At 33.4% G+C, this 19529-nt stretch overlaps 2 protein-coding genes across 7 annotated transcripts; one reads left to right on the forward strand and one right to left on the reverse strand.

Annotated features, from left to right (window-relative positions):
• Nucleotides 1–5153: 5153 nt before the first annotated feature.
• LOC107959294 (serine--glyoxylate aminotransferase) lies at nucleotides 5154–7962 on the reverse strand. Of its 3 annotated transcripts, none has more exons than XM_016895315.2 (6): nucleotides 7740–7962; nucleotides 6854–7099; nucleotides 6384–6668; nucleotides 5854–6220; nucleotides 5548–5758; nucleotides 5154–5405 (listed from the first exon to the last, which is right to left on the reverse strand). In XM_016895315.2, the coding sequence occupies exons 2-6, from the start codon at nucleotides 7056–7058 to the stop codon at nucleotides 5268–5270; spliced, it is 1206 nt and encodes a 401-aa protein (XP_016750804.1). In that variant the 5' UTR covers nucleotides 7059–7099; nucleotides 7740–7962; the 3' UTR covers nucleotides 5154–5267. The 3 variants fall into 3 exon arrangements, with proteins under 3 accessions (XP_016750804.1, XP_016750803.1, XP_016750805.1); XM_016895314.2 differs by having other exon boundaries at nucleotides 6854–7091; nucleotides 7740–7949; XM_016895316.2 differs by having other exon boundaries at nucleotides 6854–7082; nucleotides 7740–7943.
• A 4060-nt stretch (nucleotides 7963–12022) lies between these two features.
• LOC107959292 (protein SMG7) lies at nucleotides 12023–18385 on the forward strand. 4 transcript variants are annotated; one of them, XM_041113065.1, is made up of 8 exons: nucleotides 12023–12244; nucleotides 13367–13467; nucleotides 13551–14156; nucleotides 14289–14411; nucleotides 15137–15366; nucleotides 15454–17399; nucleotides 17512–17651; nucleotides 17858–18385. In XM_041113065.1, exons 2-6 carry the CDS (start codon nucleotides 13399–13401, stop codon nucleotides 17375–17377), a joined length of 2952 nt encoding a protein of 983 aa, XP_040968999.1. In that variant the 5' UTR covers nucleotides 12023–12244; nucleotides 13367–13398; the 3' UTR covers nucleotides 17378–17399; nucleotides 17512–17651; nucleotides 17858–18385. The 4 variants fall into 4 exon arrangements, with proteins under 4 accessions (XP_040968999.1, XP_016750800.2, XP_016750801.2 ...); XM_016895311.2 differs by having other exon boundaries at nucleotides 12054–12244; nucleotides 15128–15366; nucleotides 17493–17651; XM_016895312.2 differs by having other exon boundaries at nucleotides 12054–12244; nucleotides 15128–15366.
• Nucleotides 18386–19529: the final 1144 nt, after the last annotated feature.

The following is a 19529-nucleotide window of genomic DNA, read 5'->3' on the forward strand; positions in this document are numbered from 1 at the left end:
TGCACAAAGTGTAAAAGTTGAATTCTAGTAGCTAAAGGTACCAAATAGCTATGGAATTCAAAATTTGAGGTCCTTATATGACAAATAGAATATTAAGAGGAGTTAGTAGATAAGGATGATTATTCATCATTGGAAAATTTAATAAAGAAAAGGGTTAAATTGGAAAGATGATAAAATAAAAGATGATAAATGAATTAAATAATAAAATATCATCATTTTCATCATCTTTCCTAAAAATAAAATATGGAAATCCTAGCTATGAGAGCTTAAAGTTAGCAAGGTTATTTTGCTTAATTAGGTGAGTATTCTTGTCCCGTTTTTAATGATTTTTATGTTTTCGAGATCGTAATAGCTTAATCTAGCTATCTCGAGGATTAATTTGCAAAAATATTGAAGTTTTAGGGTTTTTCCATCGATGAATATAGTTGAATTATGAGGTTTTATGGTAGAAAATGAAAGGTTGTTGATAGATAAACAACTTTTGTGAAGAATTTTGATGAAATTATGATTTAGGGACTAAATTGTAAAGATGAAAAATTCATGAAAAAATTCTAATTTTTTTAAATAAATGGGCTGATATTGTAATATATGAAAATTGGCTAGGCTTGGAATAAGGATTAAATTGTACAAATTTTATTTTTTTGAGCCTAGGGACAAAATTATAATTAATAAAAGTATAGGGGCAAAATAGTAATTTTTCAAAGATGTGTATTGGACTGAATTGAATGTGAATTGTATTAAATTGAGCTAAATTCCTTCGTATAGATCTGGATATACCTGGTACGGAATTGGATAGAGGAAAAGAAAAAGTATCGGATTAGTAGCTTACAATCCACGAACAATTGTCGAGGTAAGTTCGTGTAACTAAATTGTATGTTTATATTTTTAAATTGAATGTTATGATTGTGAAATGTATGATTTCCATATATAAACATTGATCACATATCCGAAAAATATCTGACAAGTACTAAGTCTCGTTTGAACCTAAGAAATTCAATGGATACAAATGACATTGTCATTAAGGGTTCTCGAATTGGTTGTGGTCCTGCATGTGTTGCGGACACACCACCACTCTTATGAGCGTCTCGATACTTGCCTCTCATGAGCTTCCCGTTATTTAGCTCTTATGAGCATCCTGATATATGGCTCTAATGAGCTTTCCGATTAATGGCTCTACGGAGCTTCCCGATATTGGCTCGCATGAGCTTTCCAAATTTGGCTCTCTTGAGCTTCCCCATTATGGCTCGTATGAGCTTCCCGATAATTGGCTCACAAAAGCTTCCCGTTACATGGCTTACATGAGCTTCCCGTTATATAGCTCGAAAGAGCTTCCCGATTACATGCTCGCATGGGCATACCTGAATATGAATTGACGGATTACAGATTTGTACACTTCGTATGTACTACCCGTGTATCCAACGATATTTAAATTTTTCAACGGGCAATATTCTGTTATAAAAAAATGTGAATTCGGTACGAACTGTTATCAATATATACATGAAATTACTTGGAAATGAGATTACATGATATGTTGAAAAATTAGATGGATGATACATGTATGGAACTTGCTTGGTGACTATTTTTCAACCATGTTTATGGGTTATTACATGTGTTTACATGGCTAACATGATGAGGATATGTGTTTAGGCTTTTGGCCAAGTTGATTTGGATATTTCTTGTATGCTTACCTTAAATGTTATTAAATGGTAAGTTAATTTCTATGTTATACGAACTTACTAAGCATTAAATGCTTACTCTGGTTTATTTCTCATGTTTTATAGTAACTCAGAAGCTCGTTAAGGTTGGAAGCTGGTCGGAGCCACATCACACTATCCATTGGCCTTTTTGGTATATATATAGCAAATTAATTTTGGTTATAATGACATGTATAGGTTAATTTAGCCAAATGTTGGCATGCAAATGTCTTGTTGTGGTTAGCCATTTGAATGACTTGTGCTTGATATATTTTGATATGTAAGTATATGGCCTTATCATGATTAATGTGTGTTTTAATATGGTTGAATGATGGATAATTTATAGATATGTTGATGATTGGGTTGAGCTAGTATGTTGATATAAATAAGCATACATGTGATTTTGATCAATTTGGTAAGTTGGATAATAAGGTATAAGTAGAGATATGTTATGAATAAAACTTGATTTAGGCTTGACTTAGGTGCCTTATTATGGTATATTGATGTCCAAAAATGTTTGATTAGTTGATGGCAAATTTGGGGCGAGAAATGTGGCTTGGAAATGACCTATTTTTGTTCACACGAGCAAAGACACAGGCATGTGTCTCAACCTTGTGTGACACATGGCCAGGTGACACGGCCATGTCTCCCCTGTATTTTCAAAATTTGCATAAGTCAGTATACTCAGTATTGTTCACATAACACACGGGCGTGTGGTTTGGCCGTGTGTCCCCTGCATCTTTTAAATTTCAAAACAGAATACTCAAATTGTTCACACGCCTTAGCACACGGGCGTGTGGCTTGCCGTGTGACCTTTGCACCTTATTAATGCAAGTCAGTATGCTCACATGGCCTAGCATATGGGCGTGTGGCTTGGCCGTGTGACCCAAGTTAGAGAGCTCCCAAGTTTAGACATGGGTAGGGACACGGCCGTGTGTCCCTAATTTTAATGCCCACACGGCTTGGGACACGAGCATGTCTTTTGACCGTGTGAGACACACGGTCTGGCCACACAGGCGTGTGTCCCTTGCTCCTTTAAAAATTTGTAATGTTTCCTGAAAATTTTTCTGAGTACCCCGTTTAGTCCCGACTTATGTCTAATATGTATTTTAGGCCTCGAGGGCTTACATAAGGGATAATATGACGGATTTAGATTAGTTTCTAATGTGAACACTATAAGATATGAAATGTTTGTTATTTGTTCTGTAAACTCTAGCAATGCTTTGTAACCCTATTCTGGCGACATATACGAGTTAGAGGTGTTATATTATGTATTTTGATTTTTTTTAAAAGATCACAATTAATTAAAATATAAATACAATATAAGTTCAAGCAACCACAAAATGTAAAATTAAATTATTACTGCATAAGCATATAAATAAATTAAAAGGTGAAATAGTTTGAACTAAATTGACTAACTAAATTAAAACTCATGTATGACAATCAATCATGGTCAATTTCAAACCTAGATACTCAAGATCAAAAGTTTTTGTCTTTACCAATTATGCAAAGCTTTTATTAGCTTAATTTAAAAAATTATTATTATTAAACCCAAGTTCTAAATCTAAGCTAGTCTGATAATCATATTTATCATTCCTAAAAATAAAAGAATTATTTTTTAAAATTAATATTATTAAATATTTTTTGAATAAATTTATATATAATAATATATTTTATTATTGATTAAATTTGGGTGTTTACTATAAGATACATGGGAAATTAGATTTTATTATAGGATGGATGGATTTGTTGTATATTTTAATTAAATTGCTTTTATTTATTTTTAAAATTTTTAAATTTTTTTATCACATTTTAAAAATAATATGATTAATGTTATGAAATCAGTAATACAAACTACAAGAAATAGGAGAACACAAGAGAAACAACATATATTTATTCAAGTATAAATGAAATAAAACCCTAGTCTTAAAATATATCAAACTTATCATCCACATATAACATGCTGGTCAATCATCTCACTCCATCCAGAGATCATAGATGGCAGACCTGGGACTCTAGTCATTGAATCCTTCGTGATGGATGTGCCCGAGGGAAACACAAAGGGTGAGACATGCTACTTTGTTGAAGCTTTGATCAAGTGCAATCTCAAATCTCTTGCAAAAGTTTCAGAAGCGCTAGCAGTGCAGGACCGGACAGAACCCATTGATCTTTGAAAGTCAGGGAGCTGACAGTTATAAGGTGGTGGCCATAGTTGCCATGGATGAAGCTTCGGGGCTTTCGTATCTACGGAGGCTTGAGAGATTGACTGGCAATTGTTGGTCTTCCATCTGCTAGATACATTCACACTGCATTCCATCCATTTGTTATTGGTCTCTCCTTTGATTTTAACATTATGTGCTGGATTCCCTTTCTCTACTTGGTCAAAAACCACAAATATTATAAAAGTTTCTTCAGTCCGACAAAAAGGGGAGTGGTTGCAGTTCAGCAGAACCAAAATTTTGTTATTTTGGGTATCTAATGGATCGTCTATAATTGAGTTCAAAAGAGTTGGTTTTGGGGGGTTTTGGTTGTAGCTTTTAGTTGCGGATTTGGTCGAAGTTTAGTGGAAAATGCTGTCGATACAGACAGTTTATTTGCTTCCTGCAGGCATTCCCGTTGAAAGCAGAAAGGTTAGATCATAAAATGGCGTAAGATCACTCTCTTTAATGCTGTCCCTGCATCTCGGCTTTAGGGTGAACAGAGGCGATCAACTAGACATATGAAGCTCGTAAGTTTTTTGGATTCGGTTTTACAAGAATTGAATTGGCTGCGTTCATTTTTATCTTTGCAAGGACAAGGATAAACGTTTATTAATGAATGAAAGCCCCAAAGTTACCATGAGATAAATTATTGTGGCACCACAGCGACTAAACACATAGACATAGCAGTACTGACCAAACTAAGCGGCCGTTTTGCTAGCAGGTTTGCATCTGTATTATTGATTTCGAATTTTATCTTGATTTTGATGGATATCAACTTAATAAAAAATAATCATAACATTATTCTTTAGATGCCCATTGTGGAAAAAAAATTCTTAATGAAAGAAGAAGAGTACACATAATTATAATTTGTATAACATAGTCTCATTAAAAACTATATTAAAAAACCTCGATTAATTCAAATCAATTCAAATAAATATTTATACAACTATATTGAATAATTTCTCAGGAATTTCTATTTGCTTTCAGCATTCTAAATCCTTCAAATATTTTAATATAAACTTCTACTATAAAGTAATTCATATAGAAGTTTATAACAAAAGTCATTAGACGCATATCAAATCTTTCATGAAGCGAAACTAATAAGATACTAAAGTTTATAATTTTAAAAAAAATATATTTTTTCTCTTCTATTTTTTATTATTATTTAAAATTTTCTACTTTTACCATACAATGAATCCAAAAGCAAATTTGATGTACCAAAACTAAACATATATGAAATATAGCATACTACAATAAGTAACATGTCAAGTACTGGATTTGGAAAGCTTCAATAGAAAGGAAGCATTTTTCTTTTACAGAGTACCTTGAAGCAGGAGGTAGAAGAAACATAATTACATGCATAACAGATTGATTAGATCCGGGAAGGGATCATAGGGATGTTGTTCTGCAGGTAAGCGCAGGCGGCAGCAACTCCACTGCCCAGCTTAACCGGATATCCGACATCTTTGAGTATCATCTCCACACCAGCTAGACAACCCAACAATTGCAACTGAAATAGATCAAAGCAAAAAAATACGGAACATTTGCTTTAGTAATTGCTTCTAACAAGTTGCTATTTAATTTTATCAAGTGAAAATATAAGGTAATCAAGAGATTAAAAGGAAAGGACCACTACTTGATTCAGGAATTACCTCATTTAGGTTTCCAAGATGTCCAATTCTGAATACCTTTCCGGCCACTTTGTTGAGGCCCAGACCTAAGCTCATATTGTATCTCTTCCATGCCCTTTTTACTATTTCTGCACTATCAATATAAGGGGGAACAAGGACAGCAGTCACAGTGTCACTGTACCATTCCTCCTTTTGTGTGCAGTTCTTCAAGCCCCATGCCTCCACAGCAAGCCTGTTTTTTATAATGTGCACCCAAAAAAAATCAACGTCGGTTATGGCTTTGACCTCGTGCACTTGAGACATAGAGGAAAGAAAAGAATGGCTCACCTTGTTGCTTTGCCCATACGGGTATGCCTTGCAATCACACTGTCGAGTCCTTCCTCGAATATAAGATCAAGAGCGGCTCTTAGCCCATACAATAGCTGGATTGAAGGGGTGTATGGCCAAAATGTTCCCAGTTTGTAGAACTTGAGGTAGTCATTCCAGTCGAAGAAAACTCTAACTGATTTTGCACTTTTGGATGCCTCCAAAGCTTTGGGGCTAGCACAAACAATACCCAGTCCTGTGGGAAGCGAAAGTGCCTTCTGAGAACCGGTTAGTGCGACGTCTACTCCCCACTCATCCATACGAAAATCAAGGGCACAAATAGAGGAAACTCCATCAACAAGAAGTAATGCTGGGTGCCTATAATGATCTGAGAAGAAACAATAACTATGTTTAGAAGTTGAATACACATAGCTTCGATCATAAGTATTTGACAATCATTTTTTTTTTCATTCATTTGAGCTTTGTATCAGCTTTCACTACAATAAAAGACAACAGCTCCAACACCAGTTGAATACACATCCACCGCTTACCAAGTAATTTTCTCACAGTAGCCAGGTTGTTGGTGACTCCGGTTGCAGTCTCATTGTGAACAATGCAAATGGCCTTGATTGTGTGGGAGTGATCAGCTGCAAGTTTTTCTGCCAGAATGTCAAGGTTAGCACCTTGACCCCACTCACTTTCAACAACGTCGACGTTGAAGTTGAGGCGTTGTTGTTGATCAATCCACAGCAGACTGAATTGTCCAATTAGAAAAGATACAGTTCGATCTCCAGGGGACAGGGTATTAGTGAGTGCACTCTCCCATGCACCAGTTCCTGACTTCAAACAGCAACATTATATTCATAAACCAATACCAAACAAGTAAGATACTACTTGTGATTAATGATATGATTCAAAAAGGACATCATTGGCAAACAACACTTTTCATATGTTTTAGTTTTCAAGTCGGCTAATCTTAACCTGAGATGGATAAATGAAAACTTGTTAAAACATGGATCACCTGTAGTTGGAATCAAAAAGGGAGTTCCAGTAGTAGTCTTGAAAATTTTCTTGACATCTTGAAGAAGAGTTTTTGTCATGGCAGGAATGGCAGGGGAACGGTAATCCTCATTGTTCCTGTTCATGGCTCGAAGAACTGGTTCCGGGATGTTAACCGGCCCTGGAACAAAGAGATGGTTCTTTCCTGGTCCGTACACATAGTCCATCTTTTCTCCCTCCAACAAATATCACTGATCACTCTAAAAAGCTTGCAACATTAAAAACAAAATCACAAATAATAAATTACTCTGCAATTCCATACTCTCTAAGCTTCAAACCCTATAAATACATTAGACTGTAATGTACATTTATGGAGTGATTGGTTACTAACAGCACTCTACCACTCTCGATTTCATTACTCTGGCTATTAAGGAAATACGTGGGAAGGGAAAAACCAAATAACTAAACATCTATTAGGATACCAAAAAGACGGGCCCCTTATTATATCTTTTACCATTATTTTAAATTTTAAGGCTTACAGGGACTTAAATTGCATTGTAGATATGTTCTTAGTTTAGTACGATTTACAAGTTATAATAGAATCAAAATTCCTATACACTTATTCCTTCGAGACCTGATTAAAGGAAACGACTTCCTTCGAGAACTGATTATTTCTGTTTCAATCAAATAGATAATATAAAAAAGCAAAGTTGAGTAGTTGATTGGTAAACAAACGGTGATAATATTTCCCATAACTTTCTCGATTTCTAAGTATAGAAACACCAACCCTTTTATGAAGAGATCTTTGCTCATAAATTTATTGCTTCCAAAACTTAACTGAAACGTAATTGTCATGATATGTGAGCAAAAACGAGAACTGAAACTAATAATAAAAACCATAGCCATACCTTTGGAAGAGAAGCTTCCAATGAAAAAGGATGAAGAGAAGAGTTGCAGGCTGCTGATTGCCTTAGAAAATATATTTGGAGTTTTATAAGAGAGCGGGAGAAGCACTCAACGTAGGCGTGGCTCCTAAGTGGCAGATAAGAGAGAAGGTACTTGGAATCTTGCGCCTGTCTATCTTACTGACTTGGAATGCATCCACCTCTTGCCTTCCGTTTCCACACAACTGTCTTTTTTATTTTTTTTTATTTACTCTTTTTGTATATACGGTCCTCTATTTTCGGGGGAATTTTCTTCCCACCCCACAAAAGCTTAATCTTATGCATTTTTACACCTATCAATAGTTTTTATCATTTCAATTTGGTCAATTAATTTATCTGATTTATTTTTATAGTTATACATATCATCTTCTACTCTTATAAATATTACTATAAGTACAAGTAATTTTATCAAAATAATTAAATTTGGAAATTGAAATGATGAGTCTCTTTTGATAATTATAATTCAGTTTAGAGAACATACCAACAAAAGACGAAAAACGAATATCAATATATTTGTTCTTTTCTCTCTTTTCTTTTCTTTTTCTATCAAAAAGTGAAGGTATTTACATAAAGCATATTTGTATATGAGATGATTATCCTAAATCTGAAAACCAGAAATGGAAGGAAAAGGAGGGCGTAGCTAAGAAAAATGGAAAATGAGAGTGGGAGTGTGAGAAACGTAGCAAAAATTGAAGGACCGAAACGAAGCAAGGAAAAGGGGTGAAAGTGAATGGGGAATCATGAGGTAGAGAAAGCAATGCCAAGAGATAACGTGATAAAATGCTCTGTCTCAATTACACCCTTCACTATAGTAACCATTACCACACATCCCTTGTGTTTTTCTTTTATCCCCTTACATTTTGAGGTTGCTTCTGCAAAATCAATAAGGATGTCAATGCCAATCAATTAGGATTTAATAGTCAATCTTAAGCACTTTTAAATGTTTATAAAGAAAATAAATATATTATTTTTTAAAAAACAAAATATATTTAACATAATAATATATAATTACATATTTATTATTTTTGTTTCTAAACAAAAAAAGTTATTAATTTAAAATAAAAAATAAAAAATTTGAAAACATGTCTGTTAGTTAAAAACATGAGAATAACATGTTTATTTTTAATAAAAAACTATTAATTAAAAATTTAAAAAAAAAACTTAAAACAACATACTTTAGAAATAAAATAAAACAAACATGAGAGAAAACTCGAACTTAAGTTAAAGGAGTGAAAAGCACAAACGTGCTTAGTATAAAATGATTTTCAGTTTTTTCCTAAATATCAATAAAAATGACTTGCTTCCCTAATTATTTTTTTTAAGTAGCAATTATCATTAATTTTGCCGATCCTATCAGTGAAACTTAGAAAATTTCCTTTTTCCTTTTTTTTTCCATAAATATTCTAATCTAAATCATGTTTGCCTCTGAAGATAGTGTGACATAAGTAAAAATAAAAGGCACCAATCTATATGAAATGCAAAATTATTGCTAACAAATTGCAAGTTGTTAAGCAAAAATCAGAATTAAGATGTAAGTTGTGATGTTTGAGAACGATTTAGGGTTAAAAAATAGGTGAGAAGATGTAGCAGCAGTTAACTATAAATTTCATCCTCCAATTTTCTAAAATTGCAATGTTCCGACCAGAAAAATAATTGAAGGGGGGTATACGTCTTTGCAGTATTATCATCCATAAGCAATTTAAGAATGCAAGTATGTTACTAACGAAAACCAGAAATACAGTTAAACTTAGCTTCTTACTAACTAATATATGATAAATTATTATTTTAACAACTTCAATTCAATTTTATCACTTGCAGAAGTAGATTTAAGGGGCTGGCACCAACCTTTAATCTTTTAAATTTTTAAAAATTTTAAATTAATAAAAATAAAATTTTACTTTGATAAGTTTAACACCCGAAACGAATATGTGTTACCTTTCCAAGTTTTCTACATTTTTATTATAATTTTCCTAAGTTATATTACTTCTTATTTTCTTCAACAGAGTAGGAGAGGTGGTAAGACTTAAGTTTTCAGAGGCAGCACTAGAGAGAACAAATAGTAGCCTTGCCCCCAAAATGAGAAATTGTTTTCCATTCCAAATTTATAAAATCTCAAATTAATCTAATGATTATTTTTTAAAATCCTTTAAAAGTTAAAACCTATTTTTGATCGTTTATAATTTTTTACGTGGATACAATAATAAAATTATAATTTAACCTATTTTGATCTTTAAAAATAATATTTTTAATTTTATATTCATCATACAAAACTTTAAAAGTGTGTCACACATTTGGTAATTTTAATAAGTAATGGCAAGCTGCATGATCACTCGTGCAAGTGATGTATTTGAATACATCTGCACTTGGTTGCATCATCAATTGCACCACAGAGTACTGTCTAATCTATCTTTTGTAGCCAATGAATTGCAAACAAAGCGCATCCAATTGCTTTCTCTTTGTATCCATTGCTTACCTCCGAACAGTGATAAATCTAAAGATTTATACTTAAAAATATTTGAAGTGGTTACTTTTACTCTAAAAATCTTAAGACATGTTCCTCGTAATATCTTAAGATATTAATATGAATTTTCTTATAATACATATCTTAAAGTAAAAATTTGATTATTTATTGACATTTAATCAAGTATAAAGTGAAATTAATCGAATGACCACTCATTTAACATAAAAAAAATAAATTCAGTTCACCTAAAATTATTAAATTATTACATATTTTTATTAAATTTTTAACTAATAACTCTTGTATATAGTATTTTCTTGTACTTTTTAAAGATAATATTTATACACATTTTTTAGTAATTTATTCTATGTAACATTGGTGCCTTAAAGTGAATCAAATATCAAATTTGATTAATAAATAAAAAAAATACTAATAATAGAAATATAAAATTAGTAGTCTTTTTACATTTTTATTATAAAGGAATCTTGTTTGGTTCATATATAAAAAAGTAGTTAAATTTTCACATTTTACAATAGAGGGAACAAGAATAAATAGACAAATAAGTTAAAAAAAAATCTCAATTCAGGGTAACAAATTTCTCTCACAATTCATTATAGCATATTCGTGGGTGAAAAAAATGTAAAAGTATATTTAAAATCTTATGAAAAAGAATAAGCGAGGTTTTAATTGAAATAATAAATTTGAGACGTTAAAGATATTTGTATTTTAGATTCAAATCTCATTATTTGATGATTTATTATTGAGTTTAAATTATTTTTATGAATTTTATATAAAACAAAAAAAAATAAAAACATCCCATAATGATATTTATTACTTTTTAAATAGATTTTTTTAATTATTTTTTAATTTAATTGGTGTCTGATTAACTTGTGTATAAACCAAATTAAATTAAAGTTGTTGATTAAGATTTAACTTTTCACTAAAAAATAATTTATTACTTTTACCGTATTTGTTCTAATTTTTAATGATAAATTTTAATATAGTTTTTATTTTAATTGTGAGATTTAAGTCGTTAGAAATGAATAATAATTTTTTTAAGACCATAAACTGTAGTTGTTATCCTGCACTCATCCAATCCTATTCAATTTCTACTTTTTTTTTGTAATTCTAATTAATTTATCTTAAAATAAAAGATATTTGAATTTAAAAATTTAACTTTAACCTTAAACTTCTATCCTAAATCATGAACCTAAAACTCTAATTCTTAATCATAAATGTTAAATTTTGATCTTAAAGTTTGAACCTTAAATTTATAACCCTAACTCAAAAATTAAAAAAATCATTTTACAGATAATTTTTTTACTTAATTGTTTAATACAGAATTTAAAATAATTAAGTTTAAAATTTAATTAAGGAGAATTAATATTGTGATAAAAAGATGTATGATATTTTAAAAGTACAGGATGGGGCATTTATGTATTAATGGATGCCTAAAAAATATGTTTTTTTAAAGATAATACTAATATAATTTAAACTGTTTAATTATATTAAATTATCACACATTCATGAATGAAAAACTACATAATAAAGATTTCATTTTAATAGTATTAATTTATATTTTTGAACATATCTTCTAGTACAATATGCAAATAAGAAATTATCATAAATTCATTTTCATATTATTTAATTAGATGAAATTGTTAAAATATATTCTATGGGCTTAATTTGGCTTTGAGAAATAAGCACCAGCTAGTAAAAAGGTGCCGTTTTGGACAGGTGACTTTAGTCTTCGCCTTTAAGCTATGTAATTAGAAAGGGTAAATAAATAAATAAATGAAAAATATTAAAGGGAAAAGAAGAGAAAAGAAAAACACATGGAAATATTGAAATTCTAAGCTCATCTCATCCCCCAATTAGACCCAAAACAAACCACCTCTCTCTCTCTCTCTCTCCCAACGACCAAACCCTAATCCATTCCTATTTATTCATCTCAAAATTCTTTTCCGGTTGCTTTAATCCGAGGCTTCTCTTCAGATCTGTTCCACATCAGGTCAGTTCTTTTTTTTTCCTTTTAAATTTCAGTTTTAATTTTTTTTCCTGATTTGATATACTTTTGTGGTGGCTTGGGGGGCATTGGTTGATATTACTGCATTCATCTCCTTATTATCTTCTGGTCCGATGGTTTTCTTTTTGGGGTATGAAATAAAAAATTTATGTGTAATTAATCTAATTTTTCTTTTTTTTTTCTTGGGAAGAATTGAAAGGAAAAAAAGGGGGAAAAAACCTGATGGTGTAAATGTAACACAAAATAAAGCTTTGTTTTTTCTTTTTCCTTTCTTTTGTTTGATTTTCACTATATTATCCGTAAGAAGTTGATGGGCTAATAAGAGAGGGGTTGATTTTCATTCGCTTTCTCTTCGCTTTTTGAGTCTCTTCTTTAAATTTTTGTTTTATTTAATGTAATTAAAAATCTGCAGATATTAATTTTAAATTTTTTTGGGTCTGCTAACTATTTGCAAGAACAGAAACAATGTATGTGTTTGTTTGTTTGTTTGTTGCTATACGAGTATGAGATAAATATTAGTTTTAGGATGTCAAGGTAAGGGTGGATTGATCAGCTCTGAAATTATCTTTTCCAGCGATTCTACAACAATTTTCTATTATTGTTCAAATAATTAGGTGAGGATATCTAAGACATGGTTTGGGAAGGATTTTAACTTTTCGTATGTTTTGGGACTGAATGAAACTTCCATTTGAGAGCTGAAATATGAGGGAAGTCATACTGGATTAGAGTTTATAATTGTACTTTTTAGAGCATTTTTGCATTTAGCCAGAGTTGACTCCAGCGTCTCTGATTATTTTGGGCTATCTTGGTAATATGTTTTCACTTAATGGTTGTATAGATATTTTTTACATTTAGATTGGCACTGTGATTGTTTTCTTATTTATATCTCGAGTGTTAGAATTTTTAACTACAAGCATCTAGTTATCTGACTCTAGGGGTTCTATTAATTGGAGTTCTTTGCAGTTTGATTAACATAGAGACTCACTTTTGGGATGATCAGAGTATTCCCTCCATTATTTCTTACAGCTTCGTTGTAATTGTTTGAATTCACTTTAGCAAATGATACATGGCTTATTTTTTGTTGCTAATGGTGTGTAAGTTCTGTAGGTTTATTTCATTTTGACAAGTATTTTAGATGGATGATGATAGTGCAGATTGATAAAATGTCTGCTCCATCCAGGGAGCATGCACAGCGTCTTTATGAAAGGGTATTCTTTTTTTTTTTCCTTTAGGAAATAAGGTTCCTTTGGAGGTTCTGAACTTATGAAGTAATATTTGGTACTTTCTGCAGAATGTAGAGTTGGAAGCTAATCGTAGGAGATCAGCTCAGGCACGGGTACCTTCAGATCCCAGTGCCTGGCAGCAGATGCGTGAGAACTATGAGGCAATAATTCTTGAGGACCGTGCTTTTTCTGAGCAGCACAATATTGAATATGCTTTATGGCAGTTACATTACAAGCGGATTGAGGAATTAAGGGCACATCATAGTGCTGCTTTAGCATCTTCAGGATCGAACACATCTCAGGGTGTGCAAGTTCCTCCTCGACCTGACAGGCTTACAAAAATAAGACTGCAGTTTAAGACTTTCCTTTCGGAAGCAACAGGATTTTACCATGATCTGATTTTGAAAATCAGAGCAAAGTATGGACTCCCATTTGGGTATTTTTCTGATGATTCAGAAAGCCAAATTATTATGGGCAATGATGGGAAGAAATCTGCCGATATAAAAAAGGGTTTGGTGTCTTGTCACCGTTGTTTGATATACTTGGGAGACTTAGCGCGGTACAAAGGACTATATGGAGATGGAGATTCTAAATCACGTGAGTATGCAGCTGCTTCGAGTTACTACTTGCAAGCTGCATCAATTTGGCCATCAAGTGGGAATCCGCATCATCAGGTTTTTACCTTTTCCTGGTTAATAGAGTATTCTTAACTTTTATGCCCTTATAATCTTTTTGCACTTGTTTTGTATTTCTTCTGTTCAACAAGATTCTGATTTTTTACATGGTCAATTATCTCCTTATTTCAGCTTGCTATATTAGTTTCATATTCAGGAGATGAGCTGGTGGCCATTTATCGGTATTTCCGGAGTTTAGCTGTTGATAACCCTTTTTCAACTGCAAGGGATAACTTGATTGTAGCATTTGAGAAGGTATGAGTGCAAAGTTTAGTTTCTATTCGGGTTTAGGGTTTTGGACATTAATGACATGGTGGCCTTTTGGATGTATTATGGATGACATTTAATTTGTGCTTTTGTTACATCTAGACTACGTTGATTTGCATGAACATTTTGTTATGTGCATTTTCATATGTACTTGTGGTTTTTTTGAAAAATGAGGATAATTGTAAAGTAAACTTTAACCATGTCTTGGGTGGTATTCCGCGAAGGTGCTGATTCTTTGTAGAATAGATGCCTAGACCTTTCAGTCTAATGGGAAGAAATTATTTATCCCTCCTTTTGTAGTTAATTACGTTTCTTATGAAGATTAGAAATGGGGTTTTGTAGGTTGCTGACACAAAATGTTGCCTGTAGTAGAAGATATTGCGTTACCCATTAATATCCATAGATTAGCAGAAGCTACAACTTGTCATAATGATAAACTGTTATCTTATTCTTTCCATTATGGAGTTCTGTGAGAATTCTTAATTGTGTTCAATGACAGTTTTTATCTTTTTTTCTTTGAGCAGGCTGCTAACATGGCAGTTCAACTTTTAGGGTTTTCCAGTTTTATATAATTGTTAAGAGAGTGTAATTATTTAATATTAAATTTTACTGACTTGAAAGCTGATTCCAAGTGGGTTTATTATTTATATGCTAGTATTGAAACATGCATATGATTAGGAAATTGTATTAAATATATGCATTAGCGTTTGCAGAATCGCCATAATTACTCGCAGCTCCATGGGGATGTTAAGACCCCCTTCAAGGAGCCTGCTGTGCGGCTATCGGGAAAAGGCAGGGGGAAATTGGAAGCGAAGCTTGCATCTAAAGATGCCAACATGGAACCAAACCCTTCTAAGGAGAAAGTATCTGGTGTCCAGGATATTTTTAAGTCCTTTTGCATTCGATTTGTGCGTCTTAATGGCATTCTTTTTACACGCACAAGGTATATTTTTTCAGTAGGCCTCTCACTTTTGTTATTGACCTAGTCTTTTTGGGGGGTTGTGTCCTTATCAGTGCTTACTTTGTGCAGCCTGGAGACTTTTGCAGATGTTCTTACTCGGGTTAGCCGTGATTTATGTGAACTTCTCTCTTCTGGGCCAGAAGAGGAACTGAATTTTGGCACAGGTGCTGCTGAGAATGCACTTCTCCTTGTTAGGCTGGTTGCCATTCTCATATTTACAGTTCACAATCTGAAGAGGGAGAGTGAAGGTCAAACATATGCTGAAATTGTACAGCGTGCTGCCCTGCTTCAGAATGCATTCACTGCTGTTTTTGAGTTGATAGGACTTGTAGTAGAGAGATGTTCACAGCTCCGGGATGTTTCTTCAAGCTACACTTTACCTTCTATTTTGGTTTTTTTAGAATGGCTAGCTTGTTGCCCTGATATTGCAGCTGCTGGTAGTGATGTTGATGAGAAACAGTCAATTACTAGATCTCTTTTCTGGAAACATTGTGTGTCATTGCTGAATAAGATTTTGTCAATTAGGCCAAGGTGCATGGATGATGATGAAGAGGAGGCCTGCTTTTTCAATATGAGTAGCTATGAAGGAGAGACTGAAAACCGTCTTGCATTGTGGGAGGACTTTGAGTTGCGAGGGTTCTTGCCTCTTGCTCCTGCACACTCCATTTTGGACTTCTCAAGGAAATGTTCCTTTGTAAGCGATGGCAATAAGGAAAGGAAAGCCCGTGTCAAGAGAATTTTGGCCGCTGGGAAGGCTCTAGCTAATGTCATAAGGGTTGATCAGAAAACTGTTTGTTTTGATTCAAAAGCTAAGAAATTTCTTATTGGTGTTGAGCCATTTGCAGATGTCACAGTGAGCGCCGCTACCCCTGTGGTAACGAATAGTGAGGTGCATGAAACCCCCTCTGAGAATATAACTAATATTGGAAATGTTCAGCCAATCCCACAACCTAGAACGGTTGGTGAAGAAGATGACGATGATGATGAAGTGATTGTTTTCCAGCCGGCTATGAGTGAGAAGAGAACTGAGGTGATGGATCACAATCATCCCCCCTCTGATATTTTGAAGCTTGATCAAAGTAGTTCTGCTGGTGATCTCAAATTTTATGGCAGCACTATGCCTGCTCCTTATGATAGTCTTCACCAGCATGACACATTTGATGCTAGTCATCCACTGCCTGCATCTGTTGGTAATTTTCTCCCTCAGCATCTGCAGCCTGTTCAGATGCATGGATCTAGGTGGTCAGTAGAAGAAGCTACTTCTCTGGCTAATAGCTTAAAAAGTTTGAAAATATTGGAGAATGGGCATTTAACTAAGAGTCAGATGGAAGATAATTTAGGCTTTTCTCATCCTGCTGCTCATTCAGTTGCTATCCAACAGCCCATCAATGTTCATGCTAGTGGTATGTACTGCAGTCGGACAAAAATTTCAGAAACTGTGATGCCATCCAGAATTAATGCTATTGTGTCATCTGAAGTTACTGGTGATGATTTGGCTGCTAGAACTACCTCATCTTCACTAGTTGGAATGCAGAAGAATCCTATTAGCCGCCCGGTCAGGCATCTTGGTCCGCCACCAGGTTTTAGCCCTGTTCCTCTAAAGGCTCTGAATGAATCTGTTTCTGCTGTAGAATTGAGGAACCCTCTGATGGATGATTATAGTTGGTTGGATGGACATCAGTTGGCATCATCATTAGAAGGCTCTACGCGTGAGAGTTCTCTCTATTATGTATCTCATGCTGATCCCCAACATGTAAATAACAGAAGCAATGGCTTCACTGGAACGGTAAGCTTTCCTTTCCCTGGAAAGCAAGCTCCTGCAGTGCAGTTTCATATGGAAAAGGATAAAGGCTGGCAGGACTACAATACTCTTGAGCATCATCATGAACAGAAATTGCATCAACGGCAACTTGTGAATGGGAACCAGCAGTTTAGCTTACTGCCTGGGCAGTATCCAGGACAATCAGCCTGGACAGGTCCTTATTTTGTGTGAAATCAATATGCAAGTGTAGCTGGTGAGAAGGAACTTCACTCATTTTCCACCTCTTGGTTTTGTAATTTGATTGTAATGCTTTCTAAACTCCTTTTCACATAACCTGTTCATCTAGATTTGTTTTTGTTCTCAAGGTTCTTGAGAATGGTTACTGTGAATGTATTGCTTCCATTTGCCTGCCAAGTTCAAGTCCAACTTTGAGGCACTGTCAGTGTTGAGTTTTTGATGGAGCATGGGAAGCATTGGCTTCCAGCAGGCACTTGCTGCTAGACAAGTGAGTATATGCACTATTATTTTCCTTATTCATTTCATGATTACTTTCTCTGTGTGCTTGTTTGTATGCACTTGGTTATCTTATTGTAGATCATTTCCTAGTAACTCTAGCTAATGGAAGCCACTCTGTATTTCATCCACTCTTGTCATGAATATATAGTTTCCTGTTTATCTCAACCAAAGTGGGGCGTATTGTTAATTTTGCAGATTTAGCCAGATTTGTAGAGGAAGATTGAGGAAATCAATCAATCTTATGAGATGCGGAATTTGCAAGGGAGTAAATGCCTTAACCAGTCACTTTGGGATGGAGATAGAAGGCCTAAATAAAGATGATCTGTTGATTTTTGAGGCTATCTATCTTGAGGAGTTTTGGTGAAATAAACTTGGTTTAGTATGCTATATAACTTTCCAAATGTCTGCCTATAGATTGCTGCTTATAAAATTCTGCAAGCACCAGATGATAAGATATAAATGATATGGTGGCCCAATTCTCCGCGGATACTGCTTTGAGAACTCTAGTTGAGAGGTATAAGAGCAACTTATCAATGAATGAACGGTGGGAGGGATTGGAAATACTCGGAATGTGTACTTCTAACATCTCTCCATATATGGTGGTGAGTATTGAATAAAGACTTCATTTTGTTATAGATTTTAGTGATTTGTTGAAATTGGGGGATCAGTCGAAACTACCTCTATTATGAAATACATAAATAAATTAATGAATGCTTTGGATAATTTATTTGTTTCTGCTTGTTTGGTTACTGTAATACTACTGAGTTGCTGCCAATTTCAAACTCAAATAGATTTTGCACTAATTATTTAATGTGGATCATAAAGTATGTTTTTCTACTGTATTTATTGTTAGGAACATAAAAGTACAAACATCTTTCAACTTCAACAAGCCTGTGGTGTCACTGTTTAATGACAATAGGGTTTTTCATTTTGGTAGAAATGAAGTCTTGTAACCTAACAGAGGTTCTCGTATCAGAATTTCTTTTCCTAACCCTTACAGTCGCCAGTGGTACTCTCAGGAAATGACTCTAGTTGAACAGTATAGTTCAATTTTCCGTAATTCCATTACAAGCCCAACAATTAGTAAATGTAGTCACTTTTACTTTTGGTGCCCTAACATCATAGTTAGTACCTCTCCTCATAGGACCATTTTCTTTTTCTTCATTTTGAAGTATCAGCTCTCCAATCTTGATCCTTTAAAATCAAATACAAACAACTAAGCCTCCAAGGACTAGGACAGAGCCATTTCTTTAGAACAGAAAAAGAATAATTTGGGCAAGATTTATTTCAACTAAATTTTCAAGTATATTAAAACTTGCATGATTTGAGGCAAATCCATGTTGCTTCAAAATATTCACAAAAATATTTTTCTTTACACGTTATAATTTTTATAAAAACCTTATATGGTTTCAATTTGTAAATATAAATATAAAGCACAGAGACAGGATATGGATGAGGAATTTTGCTTTTTAGGATTGAGAGGGATGAGACTAAAGTAATAAACAAAATCAATTTTAAATAAAAAATCCAGATACATGTGTAAATATCCATTTATCTTCAAGCTCTAATAGAAAAAGAAAATCTAAATCTGACAATCAGATTTGGAGTTCCATCCACGTTGGAGTAATAAGATGATAACCAATCCACATACTATATATATACACTATGTTCACGTCAATTCATCAAAGAATGTGCGCTACTATTCAACTCATTGGCTATTAAATTATTTGCCTCCACCAATTCAAATACTCATCTAATATAAAAATAAATAAATAAATCTACTCTTCAAAGCTAATGTAAAATCAGAATTTCATTCCAACAACTACTACCATTCAAAACCAAATACAAATTTACCTTTTCATACAAT

Source organism: Gossypium hirsutum, chromosome A05, assembly GCF_007990345.1.
Source record: "Gossypium hirsutum isolate 1008001.06 chromosome A05, Gossypium_hirsutum_v2.1, whole genome shotgun sequence".
NCBI lineage: Eukaryota > Viridiplantae > Streptophyta > Magnoliopsida > Malvales > Malvaceae > Gossypium > Gossypium hirsutum.

Excerpts from the sequence above, each read along its gene's own strand:
- LOC107959294 (XM_016895315.2), bottom strand. The coding sequence starts at position 7,058 with ATGGACTATGTGTACGGACCAGGAAAGAACCATCTCTTTGTTCCAGGG. Across the intron at positions 6,669-6,853 it reads CTTTTTGATTCCAACTACAG|GAACTGGTGCATGGGAGAGT; the intron begins GTGATCCATGTT and ends GTTTGAAGTCAG. Across the intron at positions 5,759-5,853 it reads CGTATGGGCAAAGCAACAAG|GCTTGCTGTGGAGGCATGGG; the intron begins GTGAGCCATTCT and ends TATAAAAAACAG.
- LOC107959292 (XM_016895311.2), top strand. The coding sequence starts at position 13,399 with ATGATGATAGTGCAGATTGATAAAATGTCTGCTCCATCCAGGGAGCAT. Across the intron at positions 14,412-15,127 it reads TGATTGTAGCATTTGAGAAG|CGTTTGCAGAATCGCCATAA; the intron begins GTATGAGTGCAA and ends TATATGCATTAG. Across the intron at positions 15,367-15,453 it reads ATTCTTTTTACACGCACAAG|CCTGGAGACTTTTGCAGATG; the intron begins GTATATTTTTTC and ends TACTTTGTGCAG.